This window comes from Vipera ursinii (genome assembly GCF_947247035.1).
Source record: "Vipera ursinii genome assembly, chromosome: 4".
In the NCBI taxonomy this organism is placed as follows: domain Eukaryota; kingdom Metazoa; phylum Chordata; class Lepidosauria; order Squamata; family Viperidae; genus Vipera; species Vipera ursinii.
In genome coordinates, this window is record NC_139514.1 from 81877620 (window position 1) to 81903548 (window position 25929).

A 25929-nucleotide genomic window follows, 5' to 3' on the forward strand; every position below is an offset into this window, starting at 1 on the left:
TCTTGCCACTTTCACCCACTAATGGACCAATCATTTCCTTCACTTTTTTATGTTTTTACATGTTGAAAGAATCTTTTTTTGTTATTGTTGACTTTGGTCACAAGCCTTAGTTCATTTTGAGCCTTAGCTTTCCTCACTTCATCTTTGCAGGCTCGGGCTATTTGCTGATATTCTGACTTAGTTATGTGCCCCTCTTTCCACTTCTTATACTTGTCCTTTTTATCTTTCAATTTATCAGAGAGTTCTTTATGCAGCCATGCTGGTTTTTTTTGAGAGCTGTTATTTTTCCTCTTCGTTGGTATTGAGCTAGACTGGGCTTTTATTATCTCACTTTTCAAAATTTCCCAAGCTTCTTGAATTGTTTTCCCCTTGAGGATTCTCATCCATGGAATTCTTCCCAAGCCCTCTCTAAGTTTATTGAAATTAGCTCTCTTAAAGTCCAAATTTCTAGTTTGACTGTGTTCTATTGCTTGTGCTTGCATAATGTTGAATTCCAATATTGCATGATCACTTCCTCCCAAGGTTCCTGTGGCTTGAACACCTTCTATTATTTCACCTCTGTTAGTGGTAATTAGATACAAAATAACTAACCCCCTAGTTCCCTTCTCTACTTTTTGGGAGACAAAGTTGTCTGCTAGGTTTGTCAGGAATCTGTCTGATCTTCCACTTGGTGCAGAGTTTGTCTCCCAGTTGATGTCAGGGTAAAGTCCCCCATTACTATTGTGATGTGCTTCCTACATACCTTAGTTAGCTGACTAGCAAAAAGTTCATCTATTTCCTCTGTTTGTTTGGGTGGCCTATAGTATACATCTATGGCAATGTCATTTCCCCCCCTTTTATATTGACCCAAATGCATTCAAGTTTACAGTTTTCATCATTGTTGTGCTCTTTTTCTGTAGAGATGTAGTTATTTCTTATATAGAGAGCAACTCCATCTCCTCTTTTATTTGGTCTGTTTCTTTTAAATAATTTAAATCCCTTTAGCTGTGTGTTCCATTTGTGGGTTTCATCCCACCATGTTTCCATAATGGCAACTATATCATATCTGCCCTCATTAACCTGAATTGCAAGGGGATAGGAAAATTCTATATTGAGTTATTTTATCTCTATTTCATTTGTAGCAGAAATTAGTTCTTTCTGTATTTATGGGCCCCAAACCATCCCTTGATATATTTTGTATCTGATGAGAAGTATTGATTCTGCAATTCTGGGGAAGAGTGCACCCTTTCACTCATTCTCAAAGTCCTGAAATGGCATGCTGATTTTGTTTCATTGTGAAAAAATGAAGAATGATAAAGACAGAATGAAAAGAATCCAGCTTCTGAGACACTACTTAAAAGGAAGAAACTTGCAAAAATATAAACAAAATTTATGAAGTTTGCTTATTCAATCAAGATTATAATGTATACAATGTTTTTCCCCACCCAGCATCTTTAAATAGGTTTTTCTTGACTGGGAATGAATGTTGAGGTTTTAAAGATTTGTTTATAGATATGATATGAGAAGAAGCTATCAGTTTCTGTTAAATCAACAGATTTAAATAATTTAAATAAACAGATTTATTTATTTTAAAATAAACCAAGAAAGTGATAAGCTATGGTATTAAAATTGAAGGAAAGTGTTAAATTTGTGAAGGAATTTCTGAAAAGAGATGATAAGAAATTAGTTTGTGGATATTATGAAATGGGATTAAATTTCAATAGGTTGTTGCTTGTAGCTCTTAATGTAATCTGTACTGAATTTTGAATAATGAGGCTTTAAAGATATGTTTGTAGTAATGGAAAGAATGTCTATGGAGATTCTCAGTCATTCAGGTATAGTTGTCCCAAAGTGCTTTTCCAGGAGGCAACTGGACTTTCTTGTTTTTCTTTGAAGATGTTTCACTTCTCATCCTAGAAGCTTCTTCAGCTCTGACTAGATGGTGGGGAGTGGAATGATTTATATTGATTGCAGAAAACTGGTCATTTGCATTCTTTTAGAGAGCCATTGGGGCCATTTGGAGGTTTACCTGTGTCCTCAAGGTCACCTGAGTAGTGGAAATGTGTGTGGAGCCTTCTTGGCTGCAGGATGTTTTCTGCCCTGTGTCCCTTCACTGTTGAAAACAGGTACAGGTGTTGGGGATGAGTCTGTGTTGTCTGCATGTCAACTGAAGCGCAAATGGTTCCTGTAGTCTGCAATGTTTTCATACTCTTGCACCATTTGAAGGGTGTTCATCCCAAAGTGCATAGCCAAAAGTGCATAGCCAAATTCTCATCAAAGAAGCTTCTTTCCAGAAAACATTGCTTCTTGGATGGGAAGCAAAACATCTTCAAAGAAAAACAACTAAGTCCAGTTGCCACCCGAAAACAGCTTTGGGACAACTATCACCCCGATGACTGAGAATCTCCATAGACATTTAGCTATGCTCTTTAGGATGAACACCCTTTGAATGGTCAGTGTATGAACAGATTTCCAGAAAACATTGCAGACTACAGGAACCATTTGTGCTTCAGTTGACATGCAGACAACATAGACTCATCCCCAACAGACTGCGCCTGTCTTCAACAGTGAAGGGACACAGGGCAGAAAACATCCTGCTGCCAAGAAGGCTCTTCACACATTTACACTACCCAGGTGACCTTGAGGACACAGGTAAACCTCCAAATGGCCTACAAATATATATACATTATATTACCAGTCCAAACAATGTTTGCCCGGGTAATTGGGGAGAAATGTTCACTTGTATACCATTCTATTCCAAATGACTTATGTTAACAATGATAACAGTTCAACATAAATATGTATATGTTTGGACTGCTAATTCAGTGTTAAGGCAACTACCAACAATTGGAGAACTGCTTCTATTATACTTGGAGGGGACCAGCTAACTTAGGGCTTCTGTATAGAAACCTATTCTTTTACATCCCATTGTACTTTATTGTCCTTAATCATTGAATTATGTTATCCTTTACCCTGATTGGTATTCTTTTTACTAGTACCTAAACAGATACAATAGTATTAATAAACTGTCAAAAATGTGCAGTATCTTAAGTACCAAAGAAACCAAAGAAAGCTATAATGAACTCAGCATTATAACTAGGATTTGATATCCTGGTGGACATAAATGTAGGAAATTAATGTTAAATTAATGTTATAGTTATTTTTTTTCATTTGCTACATTCATACATGGAATCATGTAGACATTGATAATCTTATTGTCTAATTAAGACACCTGTGATCAGGCACACCTGCCTTGCAGTGATATATATAATAGGAAGAGCAGGCAAGGTCAGGAAGAAAGATCTGCAGAATGTGGGAACTTTCTGGAAATCATTGAAGCATTTGGAAGGGACAGGAGCCAGTCAGGCAAGATTGATCAAAGTTCTGGAATTCTAAAATGCTCAGGAATAATAGTTTCCCCCTCTTTCACTCCTCCTCTCTAGTCTAAAAGCAAACTTAAAAGTGAAATTAGCTGTCTAACAGAGTGAGCAAGTAGTAATAAGGAATGCCTCTTTGAATAAGGGAAGCAGACTTTTATGAATCTGTATGCAAGAGTATATGATTGTATGGTTTATTAAACTAAGGCCACTGCATAGAAATCAGTATAAACTATTTACTGGGAAAACACTGCAACAAGAAATATTACGGAAGTTTGGAGCAGAATAGTGTGTGTCTCCGTGCCTGAAAAGTTCTACTTCTTTTTCCTACTGTCTGACATATCTGAAGCCGAGTGTAAGAAATAGTGTATAAGGGTGTTTTCCTGCCTTTGAGTGGTTAATACAGCAAAATCCACAGCAGTAGCCCCCGTTCCCAGTGAAGTAAAGTCCATTCAATCAGTTAGTGACTTTAGCAAATGATCTCAGAGAAATAAATTAGAGAATAGCTTCATAACCCTGGAAGAGACATCCAAAGATTTCAAAATGGAGTGTGTGAATGGGTGATTGAAGCCTGCACATATTAAAAAGAGGTGAGTTTGTGATTTTTTGGATGTAGTAGGGTTCAATCTAGAATTTAAGGATGATCCAAAATAAGTACCTTTTCCTTCTGTTCAGATACAGCAAGCTGAGTGTAAAACTGGGATGAAATTAACATTTGAAGATCATGGTCTTTTGCTTCATTTATTAAATAGATTTTGACAGCTTCAGCACTACAATATTGTAGGAAGTCAATGACTTAATCACACATGCACATAAAATCCATTTTGACATTCTGAACTGTACAGGCTTTCCTCTTGCAAAACACTTACTGTAACACATGTTTTTCTACTTCAATGAGTCTCTCAATTTCTTAAGTAAACAATGGTGAGAATGCTAAGATGTCTTTTTTCATTTTGTAGAGGAAGAACACTCAAATTCTGCTCAGTGACAACAGGATGGAAAATCCAAACCAAATTGGATGTACAATAATTGATTTTCAGTTACTGTTGGGATTAATCCCATTCTGAAACTGTCAGACTTATCACTGTTATAGTTTGCTATGGATAATCCATTGCTTATCTCTATGTTCAGACTCTGTCACTCCATTTTAGAAAACATAGCCACAGCTTACCTTTCTAGGCTTTTCTTTTATGCCACAATTCCCATGTTTCCAGGGTGGTCTACAGGGTGTCTAAAAGTCAAAATGATGGCCACAACCATGAAGCCTCACCCTTTTTGCATGCATCACAACAGATACCCCTGCAACTTTATTATCTTTTCTGATCTTCTCAAAATCCTAGCATGCCCCTTAATACAGATTACATTTGCTCAGACTACTGCAATCTATTATAAAAAATAAAACAATATCTAGATATAGATCTTAAGAACACATTGCCAAAGACAGGCTGCCTTTGAAAAGATGCAACTGTTTATAGGCAGAGAAGTTATTGTTTTGTTAATTTCTTTTCAGGTGAATGTGAAATGACTCTCCTTTCCTCATTTACATTTTGTCTACAAGTTGATCTAAAGACCCCAAATATCTGCTGGATTTTTTACTTGTTATTTATTGAATTGCAGGTAATGGGACATTGATTGGAGCCTCTGCAAATGTTGTTTGTGCAGGCATTGCGGAACAGCATGGCTATGGCTTTTCTTTCATGGAATTTTTCAGGTAGGTTTTAGACCAGACACTCCTCTAGTTTTGAATTTTAGAAATCATTCATTAATTAAAAAAATCAAAATGATGAAGAAGAAAGTCTACATAATTAACAGCATAACAAACAGAGTTCATTAAGTGGATCTCCATTTCAATAGCAAAAATAATGCATTTAGTAATAATGCCTTAACAAGTTTGTATATAGAAACATAGAAAACTGACAGCAGAAAAAGACCTAGTGGTCCATTAAGTCTGCCCTTTGAGTTCATGTATGTGTGATGTGGTGAAGAGATGGCTGGATTTAGCCTTAGACTGAAGACATCTGCCTGAGCATCCAAGTCCAGCTGGACAACACATTGAGCAAAACTCCATATCACTCCAACTCCTGGGTACACTTCTTGTTTAATCATTTCCTAAGGCTGCAGTTGAAAGATAGGACTAAGCATCTGTCTATCCTGCCAACCCTAAGACACATTTCTGTTTGTCACTTGCTTGGGGAAGAATGACTTGCTTAATTCATTCCAGAAATATGACATTAAATAGAAAGAACTTGGAGGGCCTATAGTCTGAAGCAGGACTGAAGCCAGCTGAACACAATATTTGTCCCTTCTTCCTGTCTTAATTTTCCCCATCACCAGGACAAGCAATAGACTTTTGACTATTATTTTCTTTTTATCTCTTTTTTATTCCAAATGATTTTATCTTACAAAATAAGATAAATAATAATAATATGATTATAAATAAATAGATAATAAATAAATAGATAAATATAAATATGATTATAAAGATCCCCTGTTCTGAAATTTCTGATTGATTTTTGTTTCCTGGTGGGCTCCCTTAATCATCCCATTCTCATCAACAAAATGATTGCCTATGTATTAAGCAAAATACCTGGTTTATATTGATTTAGTGATGTGAGCTAGAGTAAAGTCATCACTTGGTTGATCTGAAAAAAGCAGAGTCTGAATCTGTGGGAAAACACTGGGAAGAAAAAAAAAACAAGAGCTAGAGTGAAGTGCTTGTATCATCCTTGCATTGCTGGGTGATGGATCTTTTCTTGTTGATTGGTGGTGACGGGAGATGAATGAAAACAAATTCAGAGGGATGCACCAATAGCTTTAGCTGCAAACAATAACTCAATACATCCAGATACAATCTATTCACCAACAGCTGGAATATTAAAATGGTGGCAGGATAGGGTTTTGGCAATATGAGCACATTTTATGCTAGTATAGTTTACAGGCAATTTGAGGGTGGGTGGGGAACACTATCTGAATCCAACCAGCCTTTTAAAAATGTTGTCATTCTTGCATATATATAAAAGGAGAAGATAATAAATTTGACCAGTCCTAACTCAGCCTATTCTTTTCACAATGTTAGTTTCATTGAGATGTAAGTGATAATGCTTAGCAAAATTTAATACTTAATGTCACAATCTATATGCTTAATAAATATGCTCATAATTGCAATGAGATTTTCTTAACAGCACATACCACAAGGAACAGATTTCAAAGTGTTATAAAAATTGTTTAACTACATAAAGTAGAGGGGGAAAAATCTTACAAAGGGCAATTTTCACTCAACCACAGATAAATGTTAGATTCTACTATACTGAGTTTAGCCTAATATTCAAGATACACCATGAGTTACAAGAAGCACAAATTTCAAATTATTTTCTTAGTGATTGATGACTGAAATAGTGTTTCATTCATCTGTTCGTATTCAAGAATAATCAGTGAAAGTTGTTATAAAGTTGTTTTAAATATTGATCTAATGCATACACTGTTATAGCATATTTTTAGCACTACTAAAAAATCCTCATATCGGAAACCATTACCTAGGAATATTTGATGTCATTTTATGTAAAGACTATTGAAAACTGTACTAATCATTATGAAAATCTTTTTGTGATTAACAATAACTTTCCCCTCAAACACTTGTTGCTATAACAAACATCAGATGACATTTTATTTTAGAGTAGGGAGTACACTAAATAGAACTGGGTTATTTTCCATTAATGTTTATTCATTTTGTAGGAAAAAAATGTAATTGACTTAATGACATTTTGCATTTAATTAGTACTGCAATTGCTGTGTTATTTCTAATTTCTTGATGGAAACATATAGACTTAATATGATATTTTTGTGTTATTTAGGATTGCCTTGAAAGTAATTTACACCTATTCATGTAACAGTGGATAGTATCCTGTCCAGTAGGAAGTCTTATATCTAAAATGGGATTTGTAAATTCCTAGAGGCTTGACACTCTGACAAATCAGCCAAAACTTCCTAACAGACTATTACAACCATATGGCATCATGTAACACACAAACTAGCTAAACCACTCAAAAACATCCTAAGTAAACCAAAAGAACCAGCAGCCCCAGGAGAAAAAACAGAAATAGTCTACAACAGGGGTGTCAAACTGCTGGCCCATGGGCCAGATGTGTCATCCAGAAGCCGCGCCCACCCTATTGCCGGCAATTGCAAAACAGTCCCGATAGGTCTCGCAATGTCACGTGACGTCGCGAGTTTGAAATGTCTGATCTACAACAAATAATGTAAGGGCTATTGTGTCCACTATGTAGGATAAGCAAGTAGAAGACTAGCAGATTGCATCCATGAGCACCAACTACCAGTTAGAAGACATAATGAAAACTCCTTAATTTTACAGCATATTGACAGACTTAATCATAGTTTCAGTTGGGAAACTGAACATCCTAGACCAAGTCTGTTGTTTTTTATTGTTGTTAGCTGCCCTGAGTCCTTCGGGAGATAGGGCGGCATATAAGTCCCAAAAATAAATAAATAAATAAATAAATAAATAAATAAATAAATAAATAAATAAATAAGTAAGTCCAAAAATGCTAGAGAATTCCTAGAAGCCAGGTACTCTGACAAAGCAGCCACCAACAGGTTCATAGATATAAACAACATCTACATAATACCCAAAAGAAACAATCAAAATGTCCAAAAGGAAACAAAAAGACTAAAATACCTCCTTACTGGCAATTAATACCCAGAACAGAGATTAACACCAAGATTAACATCAGACCAACAATCAAGAAGTAAGCAATACCCAAATCAAGGAACTACCAATGCAGGTAAATAAGCAAACAGTAAACAACAGTGTATTAAGCAATCACCAAGACCACCCCCAATAACACTGACAGGGTAAGCCACTACCATACTATATAAAATAAGTGCAAAACCCTCTCCCTTCTCGTACAGATGATGTTTCCTAGAAACATCTGTAAGAAAGAGCATCAAGGACCCCAGAAATCAGCCATTAACAGGCACATTGCTATAAGTTCCAAAAAAAGAGTATCTTAAGGTGAAGATAAAGGGCAAATAGCCCTAAACAATACTTTCTCATTACACATTTGTTAACTAACATTCAGAGAAATGAAACAGTCAAGGGAGAAATAATAACCTATTCAAAGAGCAATAAAAAACAATAACAATTGGCAAGGCAAGTTTACCTTATATATACAGCCAACAAATTACACTTCCTCATATACTGACAATGTTACCTTGTCTGCTAATGAAACTTCTGCAAGAAGAAAAGCAAGAACATGGTATATCAAGAACTAGTAGGTATATTTAGAAGGAAGCAGAAACTAAAACTAACCATTCATAGCATTTATCAGAAGCATCATAGTGTACTAGATATATTTTTATTTATTATTTATTTATATCCCACCTTTATTATGTTTACAAATAACTCAAGGCAGCAAACATATTCAACACAATAACTATCCTGTGAGATGGGTTAGGCCCAAAGTCACCCAGCTGTTTTTCATGGCTAAGGTGGGACTTGAACTCATTGCCTCCTGTTTTCTAGTCTAGTGCCTTAACCTGTTAACCTCAAACTGGCTTTATTGCTGGTCATTGGAATTTTCTCCTCACCAAGCTCTGGATGCTGAAGATGTGGAGATTGGAGAGAGTTATACAAGGATGACCAGGATTGTCACAAGTGGACAAAGATACTCTTATTCCATTGGCAATAATCAATAAGAAAAGAAGATGCAACTGACACCCTAACCCAGCCAGCTGCCAACTGTAGGATTTGAACACTGATGATCAAATGAACTTGTTTGCATCTCACACCCTTCAAACTAATACTAGAATTCTACCCTATCAAGTAGAAAATCTTATCTGAAATAGGGGATTTACAACTGGTTTTCAAATATTCTGCACAGGATCATTCATGCCTTCCAATGTATACAGTTAAAAATTAGTAGCAGAAAAGCCAGAAGAAGAACATGTTTTTGTAAGAATGGCAGAACCATCCATGTTTTTATCCCTATTTAATTTGAAAGTATTCTTCCTGTGGCCACTCCTCAATAGACCCTAGTCAAATTCTAGTTGATTAGTCATTTGATATTCAGAGGTATCTGCAGTATCAAAAGGTTGAAAATGATGTCATATCTTTGTGATGCAAGTTTCAAAAAATAAACATAATACATTAAACCTGACAAATTATGCGTGTAACAAAGGATATTTGCTTTCGAAGGGCACAATCCTGCTTTCATTATATGACTCCCCTCCCTGCCAGATGGCTCTATTTATTCTGGTCATTTATAATTCAGATATATTCTATACTGTATGATCACATTGAGAATGTGTTTCAAATTAACATAACCCCCAGATCTAAATCCCAAAACAGATAGATCTTAGTTTCACAGTTAAAACGAAAGTAGTACTTTTATACCAAGAAACAGCAATTAAGTTTTTTTTTAAACCTATAAACCACTACACAAAATTTGGCTACCTTTATGTAACTCAATTTGTGTGTCCATTTGGATTTGAACTGGCAAGCAAAAATGTTGTAATGTATCTTGATAACATTGGTAGGATTTTAGAAATGAGGCAGATAACAGGATGACATGTTATTTAAATTCAACCTCTGCACAAAGGCAAAGAGAAATTGTAATACAAATAGAAAATTCTTCTTTTTCTAACTACTGCAGGCATTATGCTATTTTGAAGGACCTTAACTTGGAAATTAATATAGTAAACAATTTATACACCAGTTTTAGAAAATAAGTTCTATTCAAATTCAAATTAAGCCATTATTTGTCAAACCTAAAAGGAGGTTTTGTAAATGATGCTATTCCCCAACTATTCAGTATATGCATGGCTGGATCGTCCTTTTAAATTGCTACATGAATGAAGGACTATGGAGCTCAGGGCAACACAGAGTTGCTATTCAGGTCCTGGGCTATTTATCTAGAAATTTCAATTTCTTGGGTTTTAAATGCAAAGAGATGTTGGCTATTCAGGGAGATGCATTGCTTTTCTATTAAGCACATTCCTGTGAGAGAACAAGAAAAGAAAAAATGGATTTCCTGCACATTACTCGCTATCTAGGTAATAGAAGTTCCTACAGGTTGGCATATGGCATATTAACTTGATTGCAAGCCTTATGTAGAAGCTGGGCATGTCGTCCCCACCCCCACATCCCAACATAAGAGAGAAATTCTGACTACCCAACATACTTTCCTAGCAATCCTGTTGGTTTCAGCAGCTAGTGTGTCCTGCTTATGCTGCCAGTTCTTATTGCATTTGACACAAAAGGGCTGTCAAATGGAATAAACAAACTCCAGGTCCATTCAGCCACCTTCATGTGCTATGGATTCATACAAAGATGGACTTTCTCTCTCTGAACTCTGGAAAATTTTTAGGATAGGTTAATCTGTAAGCACCTTAAGAACAATGTGAGGACCAATAAACATTTGCAAAGGTTTGTGAAGAATAGTTTTATCAGCCCAGCAGTTTTTTTTAAAAAAAAATGGGTAACCATTAGCAGATAGTTGGAATGCTGTAGACATCATATATCATGATTTCAGCAAAGCATTTGATAAAGTACTCCATGACATTATGATTAAAAGTATGGACTAATTACAATTAAATGGATATATATCTGGCTACAATTGTATCTGTCAACCTGTCAACCCATTATAAAGAACAATAAAATGTTATAATTGAATGAAGTGTAATATTGCCAATGGAATATTTTAATGATTAATCCCTAACATCTTGCTAATATTTAAAATTTTGTGTTGCAGAGAATCTGAAGATTAGTCAAAATCAAATTTCAGACCATGATCCTATATTTGTTGCAGGATAGTATGTGATGTGTAATATAGAATGAATATAGTATATTCTAAAATAATGTAATATAATATAACATTAATAAGGTATATTTTAAATAATGTAATTATACGGTATAGCATGAAATCTCCCATATCTGACCATTGTATCAAGCTGTTCGAATCTCGCTCTCGTAAATATCTCCCTAAGATGTTTTGGGAGTTGTAACTTCAAATAACTGTCCACTTGAAAAGTACATTTGTATTTACTCAGCCATTTCAAGTTACCCACCTTACTAAGGATAGCTATATCAGTTTGTGCTTCTACATCCTTAATTCTTTGGGCAATTCTTTTTTTAGATTGTTCTCCTGTTACGCAAGAAACAGGAAGGCCACAGCTTCTAACAAAATTTGTTAGTTTGGTGATCCAGGAGATTTGTGATTGCAGTTTTATTTGCTCTAGTAGGCATAATTTGGGGAGTCTATCAGTCTCCATTTCATTAACTTTGCACCAGTAGTTATAAGCTCTAATTTTAGATAATGCCTGAATTGTATGAATTCCCAATTCAGCTCTAACTGCTGCAGCAGATGTTCTTGGGTCTACACCCAAAATACATCTCAGATGCTGGGACTGTGTTTGTTTTAAAGCTGTGGTTGAATAAAGACCCCAAATTTCTGCTCCATACAAGAGCATTGTCGTAACCTTAGCCTTATAAACTTTGAGTAGTGGAGCTAGGGTAACTATGGTTCTTTAGTTTGAGCAATAAATTCAAACGGGCTTTTGCTCTAAATGTACTTCGTTGATGATGGCAGGATCCAGTCTTGGAAAAAGTTACTCCCAAATATACAAAGGTATTAACCTGCTCAATTGGTTCACCATCTAATTGCCACTTATGTCTCTGATGGTTTCTTCCAAACACCATTATTTTTTATTTGGATTTGCTAATAATTAGGGAGTTATCCTGGCAATAAAAGCTGAATCTTCTTAATAGCCTACGTAATCCTACTTGTGAGTATGATAATAAAATCATATCATCAGCATAAAGCAAGCTGTTACAGTAAGTATTTAGGATCATCGGCATGTGTACCATGGTATCCTTCATTAACCCTGGCAAGTCATTGATGTATAAATTAAATAATAATGGGGCCAGGATACACCCTTGCCTTATCGCTTTATTTGTGTGAATCCTGTTAGTCAGGGCCCCATTAACCCCATACCGCACCCTCAAACAGGTACTTGTGTAAAGGGCTTTAATCAAAGCCAGAAGTCTGGGTTCTATTTTAAGAGATGTCAATTTACTCCATAGTACGTCTCTATTTACTATATCAAATGCTGCTGTAAGGTCTATAAAAGCAGCAAACAGGGGTCTTCTCTTATAGGCATATTTGGCAATTAGATGGTTCAAGACGAAGCAGTTATCAATAGTAGATCTGTTTTGTCTAAAACCTGCTTGTTCTTCTGTGAGGATGTTGTTTTCCTCTACCCAGATTTCAATTCTGTTCAAAAAGGTACCTAGCATATATTTTTGCTACAATGTCAATCAGGCTGATGGGCCTATAATTACTAGGATCCTTTTTATTCCCTTTTTTATATATGGGGACAACTATTGCCATCTTCCACCCATCTGGTATATGGCAGGTGTTATTTATGTGTGTAAAAAGACCTGCTAATACAGGGCCCCACCAGTTGGGAAATTTCTTAAATAATTCTGCTGGTAAAAAATCCTCGCCTGGGGCTTTATTGCTCTTTAAGCTTTTAATGATGGACTGTATCTCCTTTTCTGAGACTGGTGGCCAAGGGGGGAGAGTTCTAGGATTTACCAAATCACTGTTTAAAAATAATTTCTTTACCAGTTCGGTGGGGGCAAACAAGCACTGATAATAATTCTCCCAGTCCGCAGCAGAGATTGGTATGTCAAATGCAAATCTCCATTCCTTCAGAATACCTGCTACAGAGTGCCAAAATAATACTGAATTATGACTTCTGGCAGCCAACTCAAGTTCTGACCAGATTGAAATGGCAAAACGTTTTTTCTTTAATGTTATAGTTTTTTTTTATATTCCGTTCTTGTGTGCAGCATCTTAGCTTGTATATGGGCAGTAGGATTCCTCTGGGCAAGCCTCATGGCTGCCTTCAATTTCTTTTTCTGTCGCTGACAATCAGGATCAAACCAGCGAGGTCTACCCACTTGGGCTCTTTTTGTAGTAGGTTTAGCTGTTAGGTGTTTCTTCAGTGTGTTACAAAGATTGGAGAATGCATTGAAGGCTGACATCCAGTCAGTAGTAGATGACTGTATTGTTCTAGCCCACTTAGTAGCATTCTCTGTTTTAAGGCATTCTAATATTGCCTTAGTATCAACTTTGGCCCAAATTAACCTTTTATTTTGGGTCACCTCTACCTTTTTGGTGAGCCATCTGTCAGCCATGTTATATGATCTTAAATCTGAGCAGCCTCGCAATGTCACACTTACAGGCTGATGGTCGCTATTGTCGCTAAGGTGTACTGTGACCTCTGAGAAGAGGTCAGCCTTATCTCTAGACACACAAAAGAGATCCAGTACACTACTTGAATTGGCTGAGTGGTATGTATAAGGGTATGTATAATTCTTGTCCTTACCTCCCAAAATTTGGAGATTACCCTTAAAAATTAAGGAGACTAGGAGCAGGCCAGCGGCATTACTTTTACAGTCTCTCGAGAGCCACTGAGGATGGTTATCAAAGAACTCCCCTGGGATTCCCTTCTTCTGGGCAAGCTCATACAGTGAGGGACCCAGTCTAGCATTCAGATCTCCTAATAATACCACTATGGACCGAGGGTACAATATAGATATATCTTCTAAGATAGCTTCCAAGCCCATCCAATATTCAAAATTATAGTGCTGGGATGTGCTTGGAGGAATGTACACATTTACCAATATTAACTCAAACTGGTCATATTCAAATTTGACAGCTAGAAAGTACGGATACTTATCTTCGTTATATAATTTCTCTCCCTGCCATTGTAACTCTTCCTTTATAAGAATGCATAGCCCACCAGAGGGTCTCCCTTTGTTCTTTTTTTTTAGGGCTGGGGAGGCCCATCCCTGAAAGCCTGGCAATTGTACTGGTTCATCCACTTTAATTATACAGTATTCTATTTTTCTTGATACTTTTAATTGACAAGATCAGTTATTTTTATAAAGGAATGATTGATCTTTCTATTATGTACAAATTAAAAAGGAAAATGTTTCTACAAAATTCTAAATAATCTATGTAAATAGAGAAGCGATGGTTGACTTGATCCATTTGAAACTAGGTTAATATCTGATTATCTGATATCTGATATCTTTTGCTACATATTCAGTACTGAGCTTCTATTTAAATAAATCTATAATTCTATAAGATCATTTATGATTGGTCCATTAGTGGGGGAAAGTGGCAAGAAGGTGACAAGCAATAGGGAGAAAGCAGAACTATTTGACTCAACAACAACAACAACTTTATTGATTAGCCCTTGGGCCATATCAAAGTGCAAAGTTCCAGCAACAAACCATCACCAAAACTTGATAAAAGCAACAAAATGGAATTTGATAAAATACAATTTAAAATGGAATTAAATAAGATACAATTTAAGATGAAATAGTAATAAAATACAAATTTAAGATATAGATAAAATATAACATTATATTTCGGAGTCACCCTTACAATCTACCCCAATTGTCCCACATATGCAGATCTTAACCGGATCATTTTGTTTAAATACTGTGCTACGTTAAATGTTATTTTCAAGTTCTGACCGGACATAAGATAAGTTATTTTGATATGGGGATCCCAATGGGTCATTCGTTTGGTATATAGACCAAGATACCTGTCTCTCACCCTCTTATACAAACAACAGTCAAATAGGATGTGAGCCAGGTCCTCTACCTCTGCCGCTCCGCAAATGCAGAGACGCTAATTGTACGGTATAGCATGAAATCTCCCATATCTGACCATTGTGTCAAGCTGTTCGAATTTTGCTCTCGTAAATATCTCCATAAGATGTTTTGGGAGTTGTAACTTCAAATAACTGTCCACTTGAAAAGTACATTTGTATTTACTCAGCCATTTCAAGTTACCCACCTTACTAAGGATAGCTATATCAGTTTGTGCTTCTACATCCATAATTCTTTGGGCAACTCTTTTTTAAGATTGTTCTCCTGTTACGCAAGAAACAGGAAGGCCACAGCTTCTTACAAAATTTGTTAGTTTGGTGATCCAGGAGATTTGTGATTGTAGTTTTATTTGCTCTAGTAGGCATAATTTGGGGAGTCTATCAGTCTCCATTTCATTAACTTTGCACCAGTAGTTATAAGCTCTAATTTTAGATAATGCCTGAGTTGTATGAATTCCCAATTCAGCTCTAACTGCTGCAGCAGATGTTCTTGGATCTACACCCAAAATACATCTCAGGTGCTGGGACTGTTTTTGTTCTAAAACTGTGGTTGAGTAAATACCCCAAATTTCTGCTCCATACAAGAGCATTGTCGTAACCTTAACCTTATAAACCTTGAGTAATGGAGCTAGGGACCCTGGGTAACTATGGTTCTTTAGTTTGTTTGCCCCCATCGAACCAGTAAAGAAATTATTTTTAAACAGTGATTTGGTAAATCCTAGAACTCTCCCCCCTTGGCCACCAGTCTCAGAAAAGGAGATACAGTCCATCATTAAAAGCTTAAAGAGCAATAAAGCCCCAGGCGAGGATTTTTTACCAGCAGAATTATTTAAGAAATTTCCCAACTGGTGGGGCCCTGTATTAGCAGGTCTTTTTACACACATAAATAACACCTGCCATATACCAGATGGGTGGAAGATGGTAATAGTTGTCCCCATATATAAAAAAGGGAATAAAAAGGATCCTAGTAATTATAGGCCCATCAGCCTGATTGACATTGTAGCAAAAATATATGCTAGGTACCTTTTGAACAGAATTGAAATCTGGGTAGAGGAAAACAACATCCTCACAGAAGAACAAGCAGGTTTTAGACAAAACAGATCTACTATTGATAACTGCTTCGTCTTGAACCATCTAATTGCCAAATATGCCTATAAGAGAAGACCCCTGTTTGCTGCTTTTATAGACCTTACAGCAGCATTTGATATAGTAAATAGAGACGTACTATGGAGTAAATTGACATCTTTTAAAATAGAACCCAGACTTCTGGCTTTGATTAAAGCCCTTTACACAAGTACCTGTTTGAGGGTGCGGTATGGGGTTAATGGGGCCCTGACTAACAGGATTCACACAAATAAAGTGATAAGGCAAGGGTGTATCCTGGCCTTATTATTTATTGATTTATACATCAATGACTTGCCAGGGTTAATGAAAGATTCCATGGTACACATGCCAATGATCCTAAATACTTACTGTAATAGCTTGCTTTATGCTGATGATATGATTTTATTATCATACTCACAAGTAGGATTACGTAGGCTATTAAGAAGATTCAGCTCTTATTGCCAGGATAACTCCCTAATCATTAGCAAATCTAAATCAAAAATAATGGTGTTTGGAAGAAACCATCAGAGACATAAGTGGCAATTAGATGGTGAACCAATTGAACAGGTTAATACCTTTGTATATTTGGGAGTAACTTTTTCCAAGACTTGATCTTGGGCCTGCCATCATCAATGGAGTACATTTACATTCAAATCCCGTTTGAATTTATTTAACTCGTTTTTTGCATCTGTCTTTACACAAAGGGAAAAAACAGTCCAACCTACCAAAACCAGTGCCATAAAAAACAGAATAGAAACACAAGTTAAGATAGGTAAAACAATGGTAAGTGAACACCTGTGCAGCCTAGACGAGTTCAAATCACCAGGACCAGATGGATTACATCCCAAAGTTCTCAAGGAACTGGCAGACGTGATCTCAGAACCACTGAACTATATTTTTCATAGATCCTGGAGCACTGGGGAACTACCAGAGGACTGGAAGAGAGCTGATGTAGTTCCCATATTCAAAAAAGGGAAAAAAATAGATCCAGGAAACTACAGACCTATCAGCCTGACCTCAATACCTGGGAAGATTCTGGAAAAGATAATCAAACAACAAAGATTTGTCTGGCATGATCTGTTTTTGACAAACCCATGTTGACTTTTAGTGATGCAAACAAAGTCATCACTAAAAGTCAACATGGGTTTGTCAAAAACAGATCATGCCAGACAAATCTTATTACATTCTTTGACCAAGTGACAAAATTAGTGGACCAGAGGAATGCTGTGGATATAATTTACTTGGACTTCAGTAAGGCATTTGATAAAGTAGATCACAACCTACTACTTGATAAGATAGAAAAATGTGGGTTAGACATCATCATCACCAGATGGATTCGTAGCCGGGTGACAGGCTGTACTCAGCGTGTGGTCCTCAATGGAACTGCATCTACATGGAAGGAAGTGTGTAGTGGGGTGTCCCAGGGCTCTGTTCTGGGCCCAGTGCTCTTCAATATCTTCATTAATGACTTGGGTGAGGGGATAGATGGGGAACTCATCAAATTTGCAGACGACACCAAGCTGGCACAAATAGCCAATACTCCAGAAGATAGGCTTAAGATACAGAAGGATCTGGACAGACTCGAACACTGGGCACTATCTAACAAAATGAAATTCAATGGTGAAAAAAGTAAGATTCTACATTTAGGCAGGAAAAATCAAATGCACAGGTATAGTATAGGTGGTACCTTGCTCAATAGTAGTAACTGTGAGAGGGATCTCGGAGTCCTAGTGGACAATCACTTAAATATGAGCCAGCAGTGTGCTGCAGCTGCCAAAAAAGCCAACACAGTGCTAGGCTGCATTAACAGAGGGATAGAATCAAGATCAAGTGAAGTACTAATACCACTTTACAATGCTTTGGTAAGGCCACACCTGGAATACTGCATCCAGTTTTGGTCACCTCGATGTAAAAAAGATGTCGAGACTCTAGAAAGGGTACAGAGAAGAGCAACAAAGATGATTAGGGGGCTGGAGGCCAAAACATATAGGGAACGGTTGCTGGAATTGGGTATATGTAGTTTAACGAAGAGTGAGGGGTGACATGATAGCAGTGTTCCAATATCTCAGGGGCTACCACAAAGAAGAGGGAGTCAAGCTATTCTCCAAAGCACCTGAAAGCAGGACAAGAAGCAACAGATGGAAACTAGTCAAGGAGAGAAGCAACCTAGAACTAAGGAGAAACTTCCTGACAGTTAGAACAATTAACCAGTGGAACAACCTGCCTCCAGAGGTGGTGAATGCTCCAACACTGGAGGTTTTTAAGAAGAGACTGGACAGCCATTTGCCTGAAATGGTATAAGGTTTCCTGCCTGAGCAGGGGGTTGGACTAGATGACCTCCAAGTTCCCTTCCAACTTATTATTATTATTATTATTATTATTATTATTATTATTATTATTATTATTATTATTATTATTATTATTATCATCTTCCCATTTCTTATATTGAACAAATATGTCCTTTTATTTAAAAAGGAAAAGATCAAAGAATAGGAACAGATCGGGAATGAATGGTTGTTTCCGTATCCCAAAGTTGCCTTGTGCTTTTTCACAAGGCAACTGGACTTTCTTGGGATTTTTTTGAAGACGTTTTGCTTCTCATCCAAGAAGCTTCTTCAGCTCTGCCTTTTTGTTGGGGAAATGGAAGGATTTATATTCCTTGCAGACAGCTAGTCACTTGCATTCTTTTAGAGAGTCACTGAGGTCACATGGAGGTTTATCTGTGTTGTTAGGGTTCCTGAATAGTGCAAATGGGTGTGGAACATTTTTGGAACTGCTCAAAGAACTGTGTTGTAGAGTAGAGATAGATGATATAGTATCCCTCCCTCTCTGTTGAGAGAGGGCTGTTCAATTTTGACATAGATGGCCTCTTTGACCCTCCTTTCAAACCAGCGGGTCCTCTCTGTCCAAAATGTGGACACAGATAAACCTCCAGGTGGCCTCAATTACTCTCTAAAAGAATGCAAATGACCATCTGTCTGCAAGGAATATGAATCCTTCCATTCCCCACCATCCAGTCAGACCTGAAGAAGCTTCTTGGATGAAAAGCGAAACATCTTCAGAGAAAAACAAGAAAGTCCAGTTGCCTCATGAAAAAGCACCTTTGGGATAACTATGACCTGGGTGACTTCTTAGACTCCTTGCTTCCATATTTCCAAGTTTCAGAAAAAAGTTTTAAGATTTGAGACAATAGATACTCGGTACTGTCCTAGCCAGTAGGAAATTCAATATTTATCCAATTTGTAGCCACTGAACATTATTTGATTTGCTGATGTTTTAAGTTCTCTTAGTTGAGAAGCTTAAATTGTTTCAGTTTTTCTGAATGTCCATTGTATTTAAACCTTGAGGTTTTTTTAAAAAAATACTTATATATTAATTTAGTTATTTTTTTATTTTTATTTATTTATTAAATTTCTTTGCCACCTATCTTGTATTGAAATGGGTGGTGTAAAACATTATAATACTAACAGATAAATATTTGTAAAACAATAAAAATGGAAATTACAATTGAAATAAAATTATAGTTAAAAGATGGAGAGGGAGAGAACAGGATGCAGAAGGCTGGAGATGGGATTGCCTCTTAATTCATCAGTCTAGTATGATGCTTCCCTGTTGGGTCCCCAAGTCATCTGGCAGAGCTAGGTCTTCAGATTCTTGTGAAAGGTCAGGAAGGTGGAAGGCAATCTCACCTCAGGGAGTCAGATGTTCCAAAGGGCAGGAGCCACAGCAGAGATGGTTCCCCAAGTAATCAAATTAAAACATTTTTGCCATATATGAAACCAAGAAGTGTGCAATATAAAGTTATATCAAAACCAGAAAATTATAAGAAATGTAATTATTATACCTGCAGTTATTGTACTCAGCAACAATAATAAGAGTGTTTCATGACAAAGTCAAAATTATATTTGTAGTTGGCCTATGCTTTGAGATAGTTATTTTTAAATACCTCCATGCATATGAATCAATATGGAGCTATGTTACTTTTGAAAATGGTACTTTCCATCATAGTTTGTGGATGTTAATTAACACAGTGGAAGATACATAAAGCTAACTTGTAAATATATTACTTCATGGAATTTAATTAAAATTGCAATTAAGATATATTTGTATTTGGATGTTTAAGGAAATGAGCATATCATCTGCAAATATATTTAATACTGATATTTTGTTTTACATTAACTCCTTCAGTATTCATATTCTTCGTAATCTTCTGGGCTAAATATATATATAATGAAATCAAATGCATAATGAGAATGGGCATCTTTTTTTGGCTCCCTTTATTTGAAAGACATCCTCGCTTAATCCATTAGTGCAAATTGCTGCTGGTGCTGTTGAATATAACTGATTAACTATGCTGGTGAAGTGTTCAAATCTCATTTCTAATTAAAAAAACAACAACTTTACATTCTATCAAATATTTGAAGATAGCAGAAAAGTCATGGGATAATTCATCTTTACTATAATGCACTATAGTTAATACTTTCTGATTGAATCTATTATATTTACATTGTAACCAAAATATATGTAATCAGTTAAAATTTATTTAATCTATTAACCAATAAGGCAGTAAGGTTTTAAACTGATTTACAGTAATATAGACTGATAAAGATGACATATTGAAGATGTTTATTGGGTTTAGGAATAAAGCAGAAGTTGGATGTGTTAGCAAGAGGAAGGTACTTGATAATACCATAATATTATGTAGATTTTTTTTAAAAAAAGCTTTGTTATATTCAGATTTAAAACTATTTATATCTACAGCATTGTCATTTTAAAGTGATTTCTATTATTTCTTATTTCATCTGATGTGTTTCTGATCACATTATCCTCAGAATTTTTAAATGTATAAAGAGCATTCTATAAGTGCATTTTGCATCTAATTTTACTTAGACAAAGGGTACTTATTAATTACATATTCCAAGTTATTTTTATTCCTAACTCCAGAAGCTAGTAATTTTAGAGTGCCATTTCCAAATTCTTAGTATCTACATTTGATAAGAATTCCTCTTGACATCTTCACTATCTCAGGCTAATAATTCTTTATATATTGAATTTAGGTCAGCAACAGCAGCATTTTCACTTTCCTTATGTTTCTTTAATATCTCTTCTGCAGGTTATAAAATATTAAAGATAATTGCAAAGCACAATTACCTTTAAATATTTTATAGGATGAGGGCAATGTTTAATTATTTGGTTTCTTTCTATAATCCACTGTAGTTCTCCATCTCTCTTTTTAGTGCAATGTTTCTCAATCTCGGCCACTTGAAGATACATGGAGTTCTACTCCCAGAATTGGCTGGTTGTGGAATTCTGGAAGTTGAAGTCCATACATCTTCACGTGTCCTAGGTTGAGAAACACTGTTCTAGATGAATTCCCTATTTCTTTGTGGTTTGTGGTTTGTGGAAGGGAATGCAGGGAGAGAGGACATAGTTGCTTGAAAATTCCCAGCCTTGGACATCTTTTGACTAAAGTAGTGTTTCTCAACTTTGACAACTTTCACACTAGCATAATCCCCTATCTAACACAGGGAATTTTGGAACTTTAAGTCCACATTTCCTAAAGTTGCCAAGGTTGAGAAATATTAATCTAAAAGATGGGCATAATCCAATATATGAAATAAATTGACATAGGTATTTCAATCACTTGGTAATGGAGAAATACATTAGAGATAATCCTCACTTGATGACCACAACTGGGCCTGAAATTTTGGTTGTAAATCATTGTGGCCACTAAGCTGGTTTTCATGTGACACATATTGATTTTATGAATATTTTTACAATAGCTGTATAGTGAGTTAACATGATTGTTGAGTGAACCATGTAGTCATTAATCGAATTGTGTGGTCATTAAGCAGTTCATATCCAATGGGAATTTTTGCTGTTTTCTGTCAGAAAAATGTCAAAAATGTTGTAAATTGTGATCATGTGACTGTGGAGCATAACTGGTCATAAGTAGGAGCCTGTTGCCAAATGCAATTGCTCGGGGGAAGGAGCAGTTGTAACTTCAAGGACATGTCATGATTTTTTGGGTTCTGTTGTAACTTTGAACAATCATTAAGTGATTGGTCATTAAGTGAGGACTACCTGTACTATATTATTTTGATAAATGATATCCAACTTCTACTAATGAAACTTATATAAAACAAAACCGTTACTTTCTCCTGTAAAATGATTTCTCATATCAGGCTCATCTAAATATTCAGATTAAATTTATCTACCATGCAGATAATTTCTCTGCACATGTCTCTGTTTTCACAGCTCAGTTATGGAGAGTCTGGTCTAATCACATTTTTCATATAGTGACCTAATCACAGGATTTTGTACTATTTGACTGGATCTCATGTGAATCCATATCTCACCTTGTCATGTATTATGTCCCAAAAGCACAAGAGAATGGTCTTTCTCTACAAAAAGCCACATATTTCTGTTAGTAAGTGTATCAGGCTCTTAAAATACTAAGCATAGCTGGAGAATGTTTCCTTGACTACTGCATAGAATTTTGAAAATATTACCACCCATCAATGTCTAATCTTGTCATTTTTCTTTGGTTTTCAAAATAACTTTAAAAGCAAATGCCAGGTACAAAAAAAAGTTCCTCTAAAGCACTCTGAAAAATTAAAATCCTCATATCTGTATTAAATAAACGTAAGTTCCAAATTAAGCAGAATATATAATAGTGTCATTACATTTTATGATTTGGATTGTATCCAGCTGTTGATTCATGTTTTGTTTGGAATGAAGTCTCTTCCACCTTTAATTATGTTGTTTGGTGTCATCCACCATGCCATGTTACATACATATCCTTCAGATTTGGTTGTTAATGCTGTGACAATGGATGTTGTCACTCTGACAACTAAGAATCAGCAGCCATTTTTACTTTTGCTTCTAGTGTGCCTTTCCTATTCTTTTAGAGTTCAGATGTAGAAGGGGGGATGGGGTAAATGCTTGAGGGTTTAGCTAGCCATAACAATGTAGAAGTGTGGGAACTGAAGGACATGGTCTGATAAGGTTTTGGCAGGCTGAGGGGCTGGTGATAAAAGCCCTCGTCTTGCATTATTTGGGGAATGTGATTTATGACAGCATTTGTGGGTTGGGAATTGCAACTTGTTACTTTGTATCTGGGGGGAGGGAATCTCAGTTTTGGGTTCAACTATGTAAGTGCTGATACTTTGTTTCCTAATAAAATGTTCTTTAAGGAAGAATTCTTGCCTTGAAGTTCTTTTATTGGTTTCATCTATTGGAACCATGACATTGGTATTTAAATATATGGGAAGAAAGAATATGAACATTGTTCTATAGCCTTCTAAGATTGGAATTATTATAGCAATACAATAGCACTTAGACTTATTGTCAGGACCCACTTCAAACCTACATCTTAAGAAAGTAGAACTCTTGGAAACAATCTCTTCCAACAGGAACTTTTATTAAGAGTAGTTGATAGCAGGCATAATAGACAGGATCTGAGATTTCCAATGCAGAACGATAGGTTAGGGTATCCCCAAGTAAGACCCCACCCCACAGTCCATTTGGTCAGCATGGGTTAACCAATCCCCAGGTGTTAGGTCCGTCGTGGGACAAGGAGAGATAACATCGGCCCATCTCCAGATCACACAGCTATGGTTGACCGCTCTTCACCCCTTCCTCCAGGATTGTAGAAATAAACCAGGCAGGGGGTTTACATTCATTATGCCTTCCTTTGTTCTTTCTGACAGTTTAGGGAGATAAGGTCAGGGAAAGATATAGCGCAGGGAAACGAAATGTTACATTATAGCAGATGGAGGAATAAATAAATAAATAAACCTTTATTGTCAAAGTACAACATGTGTACATTGAGATTAACTGAGCCTCCCCCCATGCTCTCTCCCCCCAACACACAGTGACAACAAACCCTCCATCCTACCACACCATGTGAACCAACTACACCACACACCGGTCTCCCAAGTCAATTCTGCATAAGATTATGTCCCATTTAAAAGCTTAACAGCCCACGGATAAAAGCTATTTTTCAGCCTGTTGGTACGGCTGGCTATATTCCTGTATCTCCTACCGGATGGTAGTAGAGTAAAGAGATACCGTCCAGGGTGTGAGTCATCCCTGAGAATCTTCCTCACTCTTCCAAGGCAACGAGCCCTGGCGATGTCATCCAGCAAAGGTAATAAATGAAAGCAAAAGGTTACATTGTAGCAAATGAAGCAAAGGTAATAAACGGGCACATCCCCCCTCCCCCTTGGTGGTATGGCCAAACCCTGGGAAAGGTGATATTTGCTTTTGGTTTAGAGGGGATAGATAGATAGATAGATAGATAGATAGATAGATAGATAGATAGATAGATAGATAGATAGATAGATAGATAGATAAGATATGAAATAGGAATGCTTCGTAGTGCTTTACAGCCCTCTCTAAGTAGTTTACTGAGTCACCATATTGCCACCAACAATTTGGGTCCTCATTTTACTGACATCAGAAGGCTGAGTCAACCTTGAGCTGGTGATAATCAAACTGCCGAACTGCAGGGAGCTGGTGGTGAACAGAAGTAGCCCACAATACTGCGCCACCACGGTTCATATAATACACTATGAGCAATTTTATCTATGGTAGAGCTGATTTAATTGCATAATTGTTCTGTGTTTTATATGTGCTTGAGCAGAAAACCATTAAGTTCTTGTTGCAAAAGAATCTACTTATCAAATAATGGTAAAGGGCAAACTTATGGACATGATATTGGAGAAACAATTCAGAAATTCAGCAACATGTGCAAAAACATACTTTGAACCTAGGAAACTGGGAAAATATCTTATTCCCTGAGGTAAAAGAGGGAGGGAAGAGATAAAACAGGTTTGCAACTATGTTACTCTGTTATTGTGTTAAGGTTCTAGCTTGTCTCAATAAAGTATAGTTCTAGTCATCATGTGGAGCTTCCTCATCTTCACAGCCTTGATGGGCTGACTTTCTTTATATAAGGATCAGTGTTGACTGAATGTCTAGAATGTTTCACCTATTATCTTTATTTTAACTTTATTATACATGATTCTTATGATTTTATGCATTTTATTTGTTTACTATTTTGCCTGGCTATTAAAGTTTGAGATATGACTCAGCCTGTTGTAACTGTACCCAGTTAGCTTTAATAATCTGTTTAACCATAATGTCATGCTACAAATGAGTCTTAGAAGAAGCACTTTACATATGTTTTATTAAGTTCTTTGTAAACATGTCTTTCTCTATTCTTACCTTATGTTGAGGAAGGATGGGGTACCTGTAGGTTTGGAGGAAGAAGTGTGATTTATCACTCGACAGCTGATGCTCTTGTATATTTCTTAAGCAATAAATATTTTAGTAGAAGCTGCAGCTACTAAGAATAATTGAAAACTGTTGGTGGGGGTAGAGAAATCTATTTGAAAACAAATTAAATCTGTATTGTAAATATGCCAATGTCTGTATGAACTTGCAGGGCCTATAGAATGTGCACAAAACAGAGTATCTGTTTTCATGTACATACAGATATATGTTCATAGAGATCTGAAAATCTGTCATACATTTGAGAAATTACATTGCCATGCAATAGGAGATGCATCAAAAGCTCCCTTGATGCCCAGGAATAATGCTTCAGACGGATTTTTGGTAAAAGATACTCTCCCTTTGAATTTTAAGCCTTTTCTTTTAGCTAAGCCATTTTCTAAATTTAGTACAAATGTTTCAAGATGACTGAGAAGTTCCTAAACTGAGATTAAAGAGAAAACCAGAAAGACAGTTTCTGTATCTGGCT

General features: G+C 36.2%; 1 protein-coding gene across 1 annotated transcript in view; it reads left to right on the forward strand.

Annotated features, from left to right (window-relative positions):
- OCA2 (OCA2 melanosomal transmembrane protein) overlaps positions 1 to 25929 on the forward strand; it is a gene marked incomplete at its 5' end in the record, with an annotated part of 243872 nt that overhangs the window by 169710 nt on the left and 48233 nt on the right. Inside the window, one exon of the mRNA XM_083361506.1 lies at positions 4974 to 5067. Coding sequence (XP_083217632.1) covers positions 4974 to 5067 — 94 coding nt within the window. The remainder of the gene's footprint in view (positions 1 to 4973; positions 5068 to 25929) is intronic.